This window comes from Ursus americanus, chromosome 26 (genome assembly GCF_024610735.1).
Source record: "Ursus americanus isolate L20-20 chromosome 26, mUrsAme1.1.p, whole genome shotgun sequence".
Taxonomy (NCBI): Eukaryota; Metazoa; Chordata; class Mammalia; order Carnivora; family Ursidae; genus Ursus; species Ursus americanus.
The window spans coordinates 15,185,854-15,203,583 of record NC_142152.1 but is presented as its reverse complement, the minus strand read 5'-3'; the positions used below and the strand labels follow the sequence as shown (position 1 = coordinate 15,203,583).

Genomic DNA, 17,730 nt, shown 5'->3' with positions numbered 1-17,730 from the left:
AAATCCTGTTTCATGGGGTTGTTAGAAGAACCAATTAAGGCAATTTACAGAAAGTTTTATTAGCTTGGTTAAATAGATTAGGATATCTATAACTATTTGTTTGATAAATGTTTGCTGCTATCTTTAAGATTTTTGGATAATGAAACTGTACAGGCAACCAGCATCGCTCTCACAGTTTTGCAAACTTATCAGTGCAATTCTTTCAGTCCCTAGTACTACTGGAAAAGTGATAATGGGAAGCAAAACTGTAGCAGGTGGCCCAGAGTTTCCTTCACCTCAGCCATGGACCCATTCATTTCTCAGGACCATCGGCTTCTCATTTAGGAACACTGAATTAAGTCATGAGTTCAACTCTGTATTCATAGGGAAGGAGAGAAAGCAAAGAAGGAGGGGAAAAGGAGAAAAGTAATATGAATGGTAAGAGCACCTCTGGCCAATATTCTATTCGGTGGACCAGGACCCTGAGCGTAGGTGAGACAGAGAACATGAATCCATTGGTCTCAGTTCCCACAGACCTGGATAAGGTAAGAGACACAAAGCCACACACATCGTACGCATGAGCGACTTCAGAGATTCGAGGGTAGTTCTTGAGTATTATTTTCATCTCCTGTGCTGACTTTAGGATTTACTTCTGCATAGAATGCCCAAGGCACAACTCCATGGCATTTGAACTCATCTGCTAATCACGAACATGACTGGATATAGATGACCCTAAAGGGTCAAGGATAGAAGGCAAGTCTCCTACGGAAAGGAAATTCTCAAACAAATTCTTCTATCCCAGCCCTATGGTATTTTAAGCCATTAGACGTTCAATGGGATAACAGGAAGCTATGCTCTGCACCTAAATGGCTAACGCCCCCTGCCTGGCAAGCATCCTCACCAAGTAGTCAGGGTTAATACCACTGGGTTATTCCTCAGTCCCTTCTCAGACTAGAACTGCACATTGTACCTTGTCTCCAGGCTGGCAGCCTCTTGAAGCATCTCATCCGTGACTGTGTCTGTGTTGTAAAACTCTCTGAGTGCTTGCAGCAGCTCCTCCTTTCGATGAGCAGGCAGGCTCTCTGCGTTGAGTAGGGCCCTGGCCCCAGACCGTACCTGCCGGCGCTCAGGATCTTCCAGCAGGCGCAGACCCTCCTCAGAGCCAATGGGGGCCTGGAACTCCCTGGCCAGCTGCTGCTTCAGGTGGTTGTCATAGTAGTTAGAGATGGCGTGGCAGGAGGTACAGAGCAGCAGCACATCGTGGGAGTTGTGGTCCTTCATCTCAATGGGGAAGTGCTTCCGGTACTCATGCGGAATCACGTTCTTCCTGCCAAGCCCACCCAGAAGGCAGTGCTCATTAGCATAGGACACAGAACACGGGTGGAGCTAGTGGGCTACTGGGATTCTCATCTGGGCCTAAACAGGACTGAGAAGCCTTGGGCACCACCACCCAACAGCTATTACATAAAGGCAATATTGCCTCTTCCACTCTCGGCCTCCCTACCTAGCTGTGCCTTAGTTTTCTCTCTCCGAGGAGCAAGTTCATACCACCTGTTGCAAGAGTCAGCGGAGGGCCAAGGCAGGGGGAGGCTAATAACGACCTTTGCAAACACCATGCTCCTGGAAGGAAAAGTATCAGAGAAATGAAAACAAATTCTAGTGACCTTTAACATCTGGAAAATAACTCTCTCAAAGCATGTAGCAGGTCCCTCTACTCCTGAAATTTTGGAAGACTGGTGACCTAAAAAAAGCCAATTTCCTCATCTGAGGAACCCCTTACTCAGACTATTTCCATGGCTCATCAAGGCCCATTTGTTATTTTCTAGGGAGAACTGAGCTCTCAGGAAAGACTCTTGGCGTTCACAGCTATTTGTCTCACTTTGTAAGAGGAGAGTAGGAAAGTGAGTTACTCCACTGAAGCCAGGGAGTAGAGCCAAAGTGTGCCTTCAGGTCATCCAAATACAGGCATATCTCATTTTATTGCGCTTTGCAAAAAAATATTGCATTTTTTTACAAACTGAAAGTTTGTGGCAACTCTGCATCGAGCAAGTCTATTGGCCCCATTTTCCCCCCAACATCATTTGTTCACTTCGTGTCTCTGTGTCACATTGTCACATTTTGGTAATTCTCCCAACATTTCAAACTTGTTTCATTATTATAATATTTGTTATGCTGATCTGTGATCACCGTCATAGGTGGCACTGTAGTAATTATTTTGGGAGGCCATGAACCATGCCCCCATAAGACAGCGGCACTCAGTAGATAAATGCATGTGTTCTGAATGGCTCACCAACTGGCCATTCCCGGGTCTCTCTCCCTCTCCTCGGGCCTCCTTATTCCTTGAGATGCAATGATACTGATATTAGGCCAATTAATAACCTACTACAATGACTCTAAGTGTTCAGGCGAAAGGAAGAGTGGCATGTCTCCCACGTTAAATCAAAAGCTAGAAATGATTACGTTTAATGAGGAAGACATGTCGAAAGCCAAGACAGACCAAAAGCTAGGCCTCCTGCTTCGGTCAGCCAAGTTGTGAATGCACAGGAAAAAGTTCTTGAAGGAAATGAAAAGTGCTGCTCCGGTGAACACATAAATGCTATGCAGATGAAACAGCCTTACTGCTGATAAGGAGAAAGGTTAGTGGTCTGGACAGAAGATCAAACCAGCCATACGGTTATCTTAAACCAAAGCCTAATCCAGAGCAAGGCCCTCACTCTCTTCAATTCTGTGAAGGCTGAGACAGGTGAGGAAGCTGCAGAAAAGTCTGAAGCTAGCTGGGGTAAGTTCAAAGTACAAGACGAACCCCCAAGTGCTGGTGTAGAAGTTGCAGTGAGTTGTGCAGAAGATCGAGCTGCGATCGTTAAGGAAGGTGGCTGCACTGAACAGCAGATTTTCACTGTGGGTGAAACAGCCTTCTATTGCAAGAAGATGCCATCTAGGATTTTCATAGCTAAAGAGGAGAAGTCAATGCCTGGCTTCAAAACTTCAAAAACCAGGCTCACTCTCTTGCTTGGGACTAATACCGCTAGTAACTTTAAGTTGAACCCGATGCTCATGGACCATTCCAAAAATCCCAGAGCCCTTCCGAATGATGCTGAATCTACTCTGCCCATGCTCTCTAAATGGAACAAAGCCCGCATGACAACATATATGTTCACAACACGGTTTACTGAATATTTTAAGCCCACTGATGGGACTACAACTCAGGGGAAAAAACCAAAATTCCTTTTAAAATATTACTGTTCGGGGCACCTGCGTGGCTCAGTTAGCTCATGATAAAACTTAAAAGGATGAGGAGTTGCTTCTCGTGAATGAGCAAAGAAGGAGGTTTCTTGAGATGGGATTGACTCCTGGCGAAGATGATGTGAAGATTGTGAAATGACAACAATGGATTTAAAATATTACATAAACTTACTTGACCAGGCAGTGGTAAAATTTGAGAGGACTAACTCCATTTTGGAAGAGGTTCTGCCGTGGGTAAAATGCTATCAAACAACATCACATGCTACAGAGAAATCATTCATGAAGGAAGGGTTCATCGATGCAGCGAACTTCACTGTTGTCTTATTTTAAGAAACTGCCACAGCCACCACCCTGCTCAGTCAGCAACCATCAACATCATCACAATACCCTCCCCCGGCAAAAAGACTACAACTCACTGAAAGCTCAGATGTGGTTAGCATTTTTTAGCAATAGAATATATATATATATATATATATATATATATATATATATATATATATATATATATATTTATTTATTTACTTACTTACTTACTTATTTATTTATTTATTTATTTACTTATTTATTTATTTATAAAGTAATCTCTACACCAAACATGGGGCTCGAACTCATGACCCCAAAATCAAGAGTCACATCCTCTCCTGGCTGAGCCAGCCAGGCAACCCCAGCAATGAAGTTTTTTGTTTTGTTTTGTTTTTGTTTTATATAAAGAGAGTGAGCAGGGGGGAAGGGGCAGGGGGAGAGAGAGAGAGAAGCTCAAGCAGGCTCCATGCTCAGCACAGAGCCTGATGCAGGGTTGAATCCCATGACCTTGAGATCATGACCTGAGCCAAAATCAAGAGTCAGATGCTTAACCAATTGAGCCAGCCAGGTGCCCCAGCAATGAAGTATTTTAAATGAAAGCACATACATTGTTTTTTTTTTAAGCCATAACATTACTACACAGCTAACAGTCTACACTATAGTATAAACGTGATCTTTATATGCACTGGGAAAACCAGAAAATTCATTTGACTCACATTTTTTTAAAGACTTTATTTATCTATCTATCTATCTATCTATCTATCTATCTATCTATCTACTTATAGACAGAGTGTGAGTAGGGGTGGGTCAGAGCAGAGGGAGAGAGAGAATCTTAAGCAGGCTCCATGCCCAGCAAAGACCCCAATGTGGCTTGATCTCATGACCCTGAGATCATATCCTGAACTGAAATCAAGAGTTGGCCATTTAATTGACTGAGCCACTCAGGTGCCCCTAAAGATTTTATTTTTAAGTAATCTCAACACCCAATCTGGGCCTCGAACTTACAACCCCGAGATCAAGTGTCACACGCTCCACCAACTAAGCCAGTCACGTGCCCCTGACTCACTCACTTTATTGTGGTATTTGCTTTATTATGGTGGGCTGGAACCAGACCTACGATCTCTCTGAGGTATGCTTAGATATACCTGTACTCCATGAATAGTATCAAGGCTCAGAAAGTTGTGAGCCACTCAAGGGAAGATTATAAGGACACACAGAGAAGGGCAGCTTCGGAAGGAAATGGGTCTCCAGTCTTTCATGAGCAAAGCGGAACCACTCTCTTTACAGCAAACTGTTACTGAGAAGAGCGTTACACTCTTGAAACCAAGAACAGGGAGCAGGATAGGCAGGAGAGCAAGATAGCAGGACCCCACAGAGGGCAGAAGTTCTCAGGAAAACTGGGATGACCCCTACGGACAAGTCTCTCAGCTGAGGTTGGCAGATTCAACCAAGACCCCGGAGAGCTCCGCATGCAGCTACAAAGGCAGTTTCCATCAGAGGAAGCCAATCTGGGTGGCCCAACCCCACACTCACCGAATGTACGAGTCTTTCTTGCCACAGACTACACACAGGTTCTCTTTAATCATCAAGTAATAGTCTCCTGGAGATTCGGGTCTTCCTGCAGGTTCAAACTGTAGCTTGACCACAAAAGGCTCCTCACTTACCAGCTCTTAGAGAAAAGATAAGAGGTCAGTGTTTGCCCACCTGTCCCTGAGGAAAGAAGCCCCACCTGAAATGTTCTCTGCAGTGTCCTGGCAGAGATCATGATTTCTCGGTTTTGAATAGCCACGTCCTACTTGTCTCAAGGTCGTTCTGCCTTCTTCTAACCCTCCCTGCCCCTTGTCTCTCTCCCCACTCCTGCCGGTACCACATGCACCTAAATGTAGATGAAACAGGACAGGTGAGTCTCACACCTCCAATGCCTTTGTCCAGGTACCACTGAGCTTTCCTCCGGTCACAAGTGCACAGGGGCTGTCCATCAGGAGCATGGAGGAAGCAGTTATCATAGAGGGGTGATTTTCTGCCGGGAAAGGAGAGATTAATCTAAAACTGGAAGCTAACTCCGGGCCTCCCATGTTGTCTTCTCAGTGACTCCAGCTATTCTCAACACTACATTACACTTATGGAAAAAAACAAATAGGGCAAAAAATCGTGTTTGTTCTTCCATCTGCATGGGGCTAGGAACTAAAAATGAATTCGTTTAGCTAGTTTTTATATTTATGGAACGAGGAGTGAGTTGGGTAGTGATTACACAGCTCTGTTGTGAAAGCGAACAGAACAGAGCACCAAGAAAACTGCGCTACAGAGTAATCATTGGGTTAAACAAAGTAAATTAAAATTAAAGAACTTCAAGCTAAAGTAATGAGGGCCACATGGGTTTATTTCTGGCTCATACGCAATACTTGCTTCAATTGAATCATCCAATTCCTAAAGGCGCTCTGCTACGGGGCCCAAACTTCCACTTCAAAGTACTTATTAGTCATCTTTCTGCAACAGAGGCATAAGTTGTACAGAAAAACTCTCACTGGTTGGAGAATGATATTGGCTTAGAGCTGGATGCCGTTCTAAATAATCAAATACCAAGTGAACAGGAAATCAGATGATGCATTTCTCCTGAAATGTATGAGGCAATTCATGTTATTCATTTTTCGCAGCTATCCTGAGCAAGAAAGGAATAATAATTATACCCTCATTTATAACTGGAGAAGTTACAGGGCTCAGGTCATAGCAGGATCAGGGATAAAGCTACGTGAAGCTCCCCTTACTTCCACTCAATTCTAAAAATTAGAAAGTACTAGAAGGGGAAAAGGAGGAAAATACACAAATAGACCAAAGGATAGCTCCAAATGTCCTTGAAGGAAAGGAAAAATAAAATGAACCCTTGGGGGGGAAAACTAACCCCTGGAGCACCTGCTACCCTACCACACAACCTTCTGCCCAGATCCAAGATGAGGCCTCATGCCTTTTGCTGGAGGCTGGGCCTCTGAGTCTCTCTCTACCAGACAGAGAACTACTCAGTTACCTGGCCGAATAGCCCACCCCCAGGGGCTTTCTTTTATGCTTTCTGGGGTCTCTCCCTTGGTGGTTGCCTGGCACCGTTCCATCCGTCTTAGACTTCTTATTTCTTGGCTTCTGCTGAGCTTCTGCTGCTTCCCCATTAACCTCTTCCCCCAGGCGGCTCAGTCCTTTGCTTCGGAATGGGATGTCTACCACATCCTGGCAATTTTCCAAGACTTTTCTCCAGCCCACGTGGTCATCGTTTTCATCTAGAGTTGAATTCCTAGAGAAAGGGTATCCAAGAAGATGGAGAAAGAGAGCCACTGAAATCTGGGCATCCCTGGCAGCATAAATCACCTGAAGAGAAAAGTCAGAGATCAGTGGAATCTGGAAGTCAAACCAGAGAGCGCAATTTCCAAGTCAATCACAAAGATACAGACAACTTTTAGGGTTCTAATTCAAGATGTACAACACCCTAAGCACCATGTACTTCTTAAAAACCTTTTATGATGAAATATTCCACACTATATGAAAGTCAACTGAATAGTATAGTGAATCTTCATGTTTCTTTGTCTATGTTTTTAACTAAAATAGCTAAAATAATGACTTACTCTGAATGCTAAAAAATCCTAACGATATAAACCCAGTGAAGTTTCTTTCTGTTACCAAACCTGATGGACAGATCTTTCTCAAGTTTGGGTGAGGGCAGTCACCACAAGTTTGACAACTAGTACATGAAATTCACTTTGGAGGTGGTCACCGTCTAGAACACCTGAAAACAAGATTCATTGAGAGGCCTGTGTGACCGTCAATCAGAAACAACCTGCCATACCTATTAATGAGATGTGGAAAACAAACGGCTTTCAAGCATGGGCCTCAAATCAAGTCACAAGGGCTCATTTCTGGAATTATTTATTTAATAATGGTAAGTCACTCTTCCAAACAACTGGTGACAGGAAAGCTGGTCATAAATAAAAGTAGCCAAAACTATCACTAATAGCTTTTCCCAACAAAGGGAGTAAAGACTTTAAAATTCCTTTAATTTACCTTTAGTAACCAAGCCTGGTAAATAATACTATTAGGAATATGCTTTTAGAGTAAAACAGGTTTGGATAGAATTTTCCACCTAGACTCAACAATCTGTACATCTACCAGCAGGTTGTCTTCCACAGGAAAAGAGTATGCTTGAATGTGAAGTGTTTAAAGTGTTTTTAGGGGTGCCTGGGTGGCTCAGTCGGTTAAGCATCTGCCTTCAGCTCAGGTCATGATCCCCAGGGTCCTGGGATCGAGCCCCACTTCAGGCTCCCTGCTCAGTGAGGAGCCTGCCTTCTGCCTCTGCCTCTCTTCCTGCTCATTCTCCCTCTCACTCTCAAATAAATAAAATCTTTAAAAAAAATAATATAGTGCTTTTTAACAAACTGTTTTCAAATGATAAGGAAACGAAGGCACTTTCAACAGATGCTGTTCAAACAACTGGCTGACCACATGTAAAAGAATAAAGTTGGATCCCTACCTCACATCACACACACAAATTAACTCAAAATGGATCACAAACCTAAATGTAAGAGCTAATACCTAAGACTTGTAAAAGAAAACAGGAGTAAATGCTCATGACCTTGGGATAGGCAATGATTTCTTGGATATAACACCAAAAGCGTAAGTGATAATTGAAAAAATAGATAACTGGACATCATCAAAATTAAAACCTTTTTTGCTTCAGATAATGACCTCAGTCAAGTCAGTGAAAAGACCACCCGAATGATGGGAGGAAATATTTACACATTATATATCTAATAAGGGACTAGTGTCCAAAATATATAAAGAACTCTTAAAACTCGACAATATAAAGACAAACAATGCAATTAAAATATGAGCAAAGGATGTGAATAGATGTTTCTCCAAAGAAAATATGCAAATAGCCAACAAGCACATGAAAAGATGTTCAGCATCATTAGTCGCTAGGGAAACGTAAATCAAAACCACAATGAAATACCATTTCATACCTACGAGGATGGCTCTAAACAAAAAGACAGACAATAACAAGTGTTGGTGAGGATGTGGAAAATTGGAACCTTCATACATTGCTGGTGAGAATATAAAATGGTGCAGCTACTTTGCACTTTGCCAAGTCTGGCAGTTCCTTAAACAGTTAAACATAAAGTTTATGACCCAGCAATCCCACTCCTAGGTATATACCTAAGATAAGTAAAGACGTAGGACATATGTCCACACAAAATTTTATACACAAATATTCATAGTGGCATTTTTCATAAAAGCCAAAAAAATGAAAGCCATCCAAATCTCCACCGAGTGATGAGTGGATAAACAAAATGCAGTGGATCCATACAATGGGGTACAGCACAGCAATACAGAGAAATGAAGTACCAATAAATGTTATAACATGAATGAACCACAAAAACATGCAAAATTAAGAAGCCAATCACAAAAGACCATATGTTGTATGATTCCATTTATATGTAATGCCCAAAATAGACATATCTATAAAGACGAAAGGTAGATTAGTGGTTCGTCTAGTGTTAGGGTGTTGGGGGGGGATGAAAAGTGACTGTAGGATGGGAAGTGACTGTTAATCAGTATGGGGTTTCTTTCTGGGGCGATAAAAATGTTCTAAAATTAGATACTGGTGATGGTTGCACAATTCTATGAAAATACTAAAATCCATTGATTTGTACACTTCATTTTTTTTTAAGTAGGCTCCATGTCCAACATGGGGCTTCAACTCACGACCTGGAGATCAAGAGTCACATGCTCTACAGAATGGGCCAGCCAGGTGCCCCAATCTGTACACTTTAAATGTCTGAATTATATTGTATGTAAGTGATACCTCAATAAAACTGTTTAAAAAAAAAAAGAAAGAAAGAAAGGAACCAAGGCACAAAGAAATGACTTACTCAGAGTCACAGAAAGTCAGAAATAGCTGCAGAAAACAAATTCAGATAATTTGACTCCCAAAATTCTTTCACAGGATAATGTTACTCTGAAGATACCAGCTAAATCCTTCCAATAACACATTCTGGAAGGATGAACAAGTGGTGACCAACTCTGCAAACAAGAGAAGGCTAAAATCTAGGCCTATGGGTGGTAAGCCAAATACCCAAGAATCACGTTAATTTGAGCCACAGAGAATGGAAAAGTATTAGGAACGGGAAGCACCAGGTATCTGTGAAAGCAAGTACAAGCAGGGGTGAAAACAAGAAGATAAGGCGAAAGCCTCCATAAAGAAAACTTAGAACTCTAGACCTTCTCCTTTGTACCACAGGGCTGGCGACGACTCCTTCTCTAAGCCCCAACAGAGTACACGTTTAAGTCATATAATGGCTAACTCACAGAGGATCTGGATCTAGTAATACCAGGCCTGGCAGAGGGGGGAGGGGGCAAAGTGTCACCTGAGAAAGGGATTATGGGAAAGTGTACATATGGCTTGGTGAAACTACCAATACCTTTCCCCACTCAGCAACCAGAATATAAGCAGAGGGACTTATACCTCTTGGGCAGAAGACTAGATGATTCATCTCTGGAGAAACTGAGTAGCCTGAGAAAAAAGAGTTCCAGTTACCGACATGTGACTATAATCTAGAGGTACTGATAATAAAGCCCACTGGTCCAAAAGCCCTGGCTATATGTGCTATGTTCTCAATCTATTTTTTAAAACTCAAGTTTAAATAGCATTTTCCGTATTTTCTAAAATCTCATTAAGCATTATGTTTATAATTAGAACAAAATAAATAATAAACATTATCATAATAAAGAAGGAACAGGGGTGCCTGGATGGCTCAGTAGGAAGAGCGTGCAACCATTGATCTCGGGATTATGAGTTCGAGTCGCACGTTGGGTGTAGAGGTTACTAAAGAAAAGAAATAAACTTAAAAAAAGCTAAAAAAAAAAAAAAAAGAATGAAGAGTCTTTGGAAAGTCTGAACTCTCACAATAATAAGGATCACAAATTTGGCTTCGAATTTGGTAGAAATTAACTTTTCCTCCCCAACTTTTTATTTTAAAAGTTGTCAAACCCACAGAAAAGTTAAAAGAATAATAGTACCAACTGACATTCACAATTGTCAATATTTGCTTTATCTCTTTATAATATGGACACTACACACTTCTTTTTTTTTTTTGCCTGAACACATTTCAAAATTAAATTGCAGCTATTATGATACTTCAGCTCAAACGTGTCAGCATGTACTTCTTAAGAACAAGGACATTCTTGTACATGACCTCACCACTGCCACACCCGAGAACTTTAAAAGTGACAAAGTACAATAATATACGGTTTTATTTGAATGTCTCCAATTGTTCCAAACATGTCTTTTCAGGTGGTGCAAGATTCTGGATTTCTAGTAAACTTATAGAATTGCACAACCCATCACCACAATCAATGTTGGAACATTTCCATCACCTCAAAAAGAAACCTTATACCAGGGCGCCTGGGTGGCACAGCGGTTGAGCGTCTGCCTTCAGCTCAGGGCGTGATCCTGGCGTTATGGGATCGGGCCCCACATCAGGCTCCTCCGCTGTGAGCCTGCTTCTTCCTCTCCCACTCCCCCTGCTTGTGTTCCCTCTCTCGCTGGCTGTCTCTATCTCTGTCAAATAAATAAATAAAATCTTTAAAAAAAAAAAAAAAAAAAAAGAAACCTTATACCCTTTAGCAGTCATCCTCCACTTCTCTCAGCCCAGGCAACCATTACTTTATGTTGTCTCTATAGATTTATGTACTCTGAACATTTCACAAAAATAGAATCTGATGTGGTATTTTATGACTGGCTTCTTTCACTTAGCATAATGTTTTCATTTTTTAATCAAGATTTTGTATACTCATCATATTTAGCATAATGTTTTCAAGACGCATCCATGTTGCACCATGTGTCCTTTTTATTGCTGAATAATATTCCATTGTAAGGCTATTCCATATTTTACTTATTCATTCAACAGTTGATGGACCCAATCAACTTTTTAATTTGTCTTTAAATATGAATGGACAGCCAAGGATTTAAACATTTAAGAAAAATCTTTAACGTGAAAGACAAAGACCAAATCAAACATTTCAAATAAGGAACTCGGAGGAAAATGAAGCAATATAGGAAAAAGAAAATCTCAAAAATCTTTAATACTGTAACAGAAGATACTGTATCCATTACACAAAAACAAAGTTATTTTAAAAGTGAATATTCAGAGGAGACCAAGAACCTCTTGTCACTTAAAATTATGATAGGAATAATTAAAAATTCAATAGAAATGTTAAAAGATAAACTTGAGGAAATTTCACAGAAGGTAAAACAAAAAATACAGAGAGAGAAAAATCAGAGAGAAAGTATTTTTCCTAGGAAATCAGAGGATCAATTCAAGGGAGTCCAATATCCAAATAATATGAGTTCTAGAAACAAAAGAGAGGGAAACTTTCAAATATTATGAGACTAATTCTCTAAACTGAAAGACAGGAGCTTCCGGATTGAAAGGGTCCATTGGCTTCTAATACTAAAACGAAAAATAGCCCACATTAACGTATATCATCATGAATATTAAGAACTAAGAATAAAGTGAAGATTCTCCAAAAAGAAAAACAAGTGACATGCTCAGGATCAATGCTGGAAGCTCCAAGACAGGGAACATTATCTTTGAAGTTCTGAAGGAAAATGACTTTCATCCTAAACTGCCGTACTCAGCGAAAATGTCAGTTCATAGAGAGGGAAGCCAGTATCTTTTCAGATATCCAGGGTATCATAAATTAACTCCCTATGCTCCCTTTCTTAATCCACTCCAAGACAAGGAAGGGAAAAGACATGGAATTTGAAAGACAGAGGATCTACTCCAAAAGAAAGGTGAAGGGACTCCCTAGGCTGATGGTAAATGCAGATTCCAGGGTCAGAGCTGGGCAGCAGGGCTCTTGAAAGAAGCAGGATGACAAAGGGCTCTAGAATCTGGAAGGAACAGCTCCAATGGAAAACCAAAGGAGTTAGTCACCTCATATGTTTGAACCAGCCAAGATGTAGGGTGCCATTAAAAGAGTCCGGGGTTGAAACGGTTAATAGGTATATAGAAAACAAAGCAAACAAAAGTACGAATTATTACTCCTAGGAAAACAAAGAGCTGTATAAGCAAAAAACTTAATTGTGGCTTACTATGTGGCTCAGCTATAAATAATATCAATATAAGTAGATATTAATCTGATAAAAATGATGATTTACCTATATTGGGAAGTTGGGGAAGGGAAGAAGTATTTGGGGACAGAGGAATTACAAGAGTATTAAATCATGTCTTCCACTGTAAGAAGTCAAAGATAATATGAAAAATAAGAAAGAGTAATATATGCATGTAATTTTAAAATATAATGGTAATCACCAGGAAGAAATGAAATTGGTTGCCACTGAGTGGGAGGAAGACAGGGAACCACTAACCGTTTCTTATAATAAGTCTTATAACACTTTGGTTTTCTAATTATGCATTGGATTCATAATTTTAAAAATTATATTTTCTGAAGTGCCTGGCATATAGTAAATGTTCAGAAATATAAAACACAACAGGGACTCTTTTACTCTGTTACTTAAGTACCATTTACAAACGACAGACCAGTTATCTTCAGTGAGTCTCTTTTCAGGTATTTCCACCCAATACTTATATTTGAAGATTATAATTACAGGAACAACTATACTTCACAAGCAATGGCTCTTCCATTCTTCAACTACTCTGATAAGAAATACCTGGTCCTCAGTAAGAGTCTCAGCATCCCAGTTGCTGCAACGAAGCAGAAGGGACTTGTCAAGTGGAAAGTTCAAAACCGTCTCGGCAAGTGATTTCAGGCTGAGCCCATTACAGAGCAAATTGTTTCTATAAGAAATAAGTAAGTCATGTATCAAAAATGGGCAAAAGAAGAACAGGTAAATCAAGAAAGACATTTCAATGGCCAGTATACAGATGGCAAACACTCAAACTCACTAGACATCAAACAAAATAAAAATTATAAATAATTTATCTATCAGATTGCAAAGATTTTAAAAAATAACTATCTACCATTGATGGAGCATGAAGAATCAGTCTAATCTAAAATTCATGAACTGTCCATTTTTACAAGCTTTATGGAAAATAGTTTAACAATAAAGAGCTTTCAAAATTTTGAACATGAAAATTCTCTGATTCAAGAATTCTACTTCTAGGGGCGCCTGGGTAGCACAGTCGTTAAGCGTCTGCCTTCGGCTCAGGGCGTGATCCCAGCGTTATGGAATCGAGCCCCACATCAGGCTCCTCCGCTATGAGCCTGCTTCTTCTCCCACTCCCCCTGCTTGTGTTCCCTCTCTCACTGGCTGTCTCACTCTGTCAAATAAATAAATAAAATCTTTAAAAAAAAAAAAAAAAAGAATTCCACTTCTAGGAATTTATCCTAAGGACAAACGTACATAAAATGATCTTCGCTGCAGCACCATTTATAGTAGCAAAGAATTGGAAATCACCTAAATACCCATCAACAAAAGTCTGGTTAAAAATCTATGCAATTAAATTCCATACAACTGTTAAAAATAAGGATGTGGATGGGGCGCCTGGGTGTCTGAGTCGGTTAAGCAGCTGACTCTTGGTTTCGTCTCAGTTCATGATCTCATGGGTCCTGGGACCGAGCCCCACGCCTGGGCCACCGCCCTGCCCAGCTCCAGGCTCAGCGGGGAGTCCACTTGAGGATTCTCTGCCTCTGCCCCTGCCCCCCACCCACATGAGTGCTCTCTCTTTTTCTCTCTAAAATAAATAAATAAATCTTTAAAAAAATAAGGATGTGGATCTATATTGATGTGAAAAGATGTCCATGACATATCAGTTAAGTAAAAAGACACTGTGGGAGAAAACATATGTTGTGGTCCCTTTATGTTAATATATACGTACCACATTCCAGATGTATGTGTGTGATTCTAGGTATGAGAGAGACAAAGCACAAAGAGATAACTAGAAAGATATCGATCATATGTTAGTGATATTATCTCTGCGTATGGGATCTGTGGTGATTATCTATCTTCTTTATATATGTCTATATTTGGCTTGGCTAGTGTTCAGGTAATTACTTTTCAAATTTGAAAAAATGATAATGGTATTTTCATTGGGCCGGTGAAGGTACAAAAAAAACACCACACATAAAAAACAACATTTCTGCCCTTCAAACACTTTCTGATTAAAATAGCCGCAGGGTGGAGGAAAAAATTAATTTGTCCAAGATTTGGAGATTCCAAACAAGAAATAAACGTGAAATTAAGAACACATTGGTCTACACAAGGGGATCTGACTTCCTGGCTACCAAGGGAGAGACCAGAAGTTTTGGAGCAGGAGGCCTGGAAGTGGGGGTTGCTGTCAGGGTTACCGCAAGCAGGACTCCCTCAGGTACTGCAGGAAATGAAATAATTATAATGATGAAAAAAGGAAGTCTTTCCCTACAAAAAGCAGCAGTAATTGATGGATTTCATTACCTCCAAAAGGCAGCACTGACTAAAAAGTGAAAACAGGCCCAGACGTACTTAGGGAAAAATACATCATGTCTTGGTTCAATTAGTGAAAATTAAGGCTTTGGGAGACATAAAACTCTCTTTTGTTTTGTTGGAAATTATAAAAGTAATTAATGCTTATTATTAAAAGTTCAGACAACAGGAAAGCATCACAGGTGAAAAGTAAAAGCCTGTCACCCCATACTTTCACTCCTTAGGAATAATGACTCCTAACAGTATGCTGCGGCCCCTCCAGACCTTTCCTATGCACAAATAGACAGATGGTTAAACGGAGGAGGAGGTAACGTGTTTTTGGTATTTGTTCTGCTTTTTGCTTTGCAACTTGCTTTCTTGTTGAATATATCAGAGACTTCCATCCATGAAAATAAGTACAAATATACTTATTTCATTCTTTTTAATAGCTGTGTAATTTCTCAAGCATGGCTAGTCCATAATTCTTGAAATCATTACCCTCGCTGAAGGACAGTACTTCATTTTTAAGCTACTTAATTCCACTTAGGTCATTAGTCTTTTTTTAAACGTTGTATTTGGAAAGGATGCACATTTCTTGAGGATTAATTAAAAACAAGATGCCATCTTTGCCATTTCAAAATTTCACTAGGAAAGAGTCCAAAGTCACATACAACAATCTCTGTAATAAATTATCTCTGGTTAACACATAACACAAAATATAAAGAGTAAGAAGAAAAGCAGTACCAAAAAAATGTGCTCCTCCCAACATCAACTGAAAGAAACAACTACTTATGGCAAATGTCAGGAGCAGCCGATAGCTAATAGTATGAAGTATAATCCTTGCACTATAATGTCAAATTTCTTAAGCTATAATGTCAAAAAGTTCTAATTTTCCTACAGAAGTGTTCAACAATAAAAAAAAAATTTTTAATGTTTTTTTTTTAAAATCTCATTAAAAACGGAAAGGCCTGATAAATACTTCACTCTTACTTCTAGAGAAGTTCATGGTAATATTCAGCTTTGGCCAAATTCTTATTTTGATGCATGGCCATTCTGCACTTAGTGAAACGGAGAATTCATGTACTTCTCGTTTCTGTCTATTCATGGCGAGGACTAACTGCACAGGAGAGATCTGGAAGGACACACTGATCGATGAGGGCTCTGAAGGAGGCAGGGACAATGACGACGGTGATGATGACAGTAAGAGCTGAACACAGCAGTACACCACACCGTCTCTGTGTGACACACGCTAAGTTCCTCATGTAGTTTAACTCTTGGAATTCTCACACCAGTCCTGGGAGGTGAGAACCTAATTATTGCTGCAGATGAGGGAAATGAGGAACAGCCACCACACAACCCTCTCCAGGGTCAACTCTTAGGTCCTACACCCACCCCCTCTAACAGCAGAGAGTGACAGTGGACAACTCTGGGGAGGTGGTGCAGGGGGGTGGGGGAGGCGGGACAGGAAGTCCTGGTGAGAGGTGGCTGTTGGGGTGACACTCCAAATACTTTCACAGATCTAAATTTTTTTTACAGTAAATATGCCACCGTGTTTCTTGAAAACGCTTGATACTTACGAGAGTTGTATATACATAAGCCAAACTACAAAGCTAAAATAAAATTTCATTTTATGCTAAAAAAGATAAGAGATTTTAATCAGGCCTTCTCTCAGTTTACCAAATCCTCTGAACTTTTAATGTCAGTGTCATTTGAGGCAGGGAAGGGGCTACCTCTCTCCACATTATTAACACACACACACACACACACACACACACACACACACACGCACACGCACGCGCACGTGCTATTGCCACTCCCTGAAAAACAAGTTAGCATATAATTTCCATAAGAATAGAATTCCAAGGAAAAGGGAAATCTTTCTCCCAGTAACGCATTAGTCTACTACTATTTTTGGCCTAAAGCAGGGTTTGCAAATTCAAATGTTTATCAGGATGAGCTGGGGTTACAAGGGATGGGAGAGGTGGGGGTTCTGGCAACTGAACAGAGCACGGGCATCTAAAGAGGCCCATCTCTCCCCAGCAATTGCTACCATTCAGAACCACTGACCTCAGTCAAATCAATCTGATTTTTCAAAAGTCCCAAATACAGACTTTTACATTAAATCTTCTGGATTTAAACTAAAAATTCCCCAAAATATCATATGGAGGAAAAAAAAGCAAAAGCAAAATGTGAAGCCCTAATTTAGCCAGTGGCACCATCAGTTTACAACCTCTAGCTTATGGAAACACCTTACTTATCAATGTTTCACCCAGAGAGACCAATCCGAGGTAACTAAAGTTTTCTCAGAGGTTGGACTATTTCCTCATGAATTCGTGTGCATCTCAGAAGCCTCTAGGCTACTAAAAAATTTTAGATGCTTCATTACTGTTCTCAGTACTTCACAAATCTTGCTACAATATTTGCCCAGCACTACAGGAAGCCCAGCATTCGTACAAACCATACCCCTGCCTCACGGCTAGGTACCGGAGGTCCAGGCACCCCTTCACCACGAGGCCGTAGTCCTGCAGAAGCTTGCTGGCGTCTTCTGAACATCCTACTCCAACTTTTAAAATCGTGCCATCTGCCAACATGTCCAACAATGTTTTTGGTAGTGTTTTTCCTCCACAGATCAGCTTTGGCAAGCGAACCAAAACACAGAAGCCGCTCGGGGAGGCCACTTGAAGGAGGGACAGAGGACTGGCTCTGCCTTCCGAATTCACCTGCAATGGAGGAAAACAGGGCCACAGGTCATGCCCAACCAC

The 17,730-nt window shown here is 40.6% G+C and overlaps 1 protein-coding gene across 7 annotated transcripts in view; it reads right to left on the bottom strand.

Moving 5' to 3' along the window:
- EXD2 (exonuclease 3'-5' domain containing 2) overlaps window positions 1–17,730 on the bottom strand; it is a 58,563-nt gene that overhangs the window by 13,302 nt on the left and 27,531 nt on the right. For 5 of the 7 annotated variants that reach the window (XM_087856059.1, XM_087856060.1, XM_087856058.1 and 2 more), the window contains 6 exons: window positions 17,432–17,688; window positions 13,238–13,364; window positions 6,548–6,879; window positions 5,439–5,545; window positions 5,059–5,194; window positions 950–1,306 (listed from right to left, as the gene is read on the bottom strand). In XM_087856059.1, coding sequence (XP_087712185.1) covers window positions 950–1,306; window positions 5,059–5,194; window positions 5,439–5,545; window positions 6,548–6,879; window positions 13,238–13,364; window positions 17,432–17,688 — 1,316 coding nt within the window. The remainder of the gene's footprint in view (window positions 1–949; window positions 1,307–5,058; window positions 5,195–5,438; window positions 5,546–6,547; window positions 6,880–13,237; window positions 13,365–17,431; window positions 17,689–17,730) is intronic. The other 2 variants (XM_087856061.1, XM_087856062.1) reach the window with 2 other exon arrangements.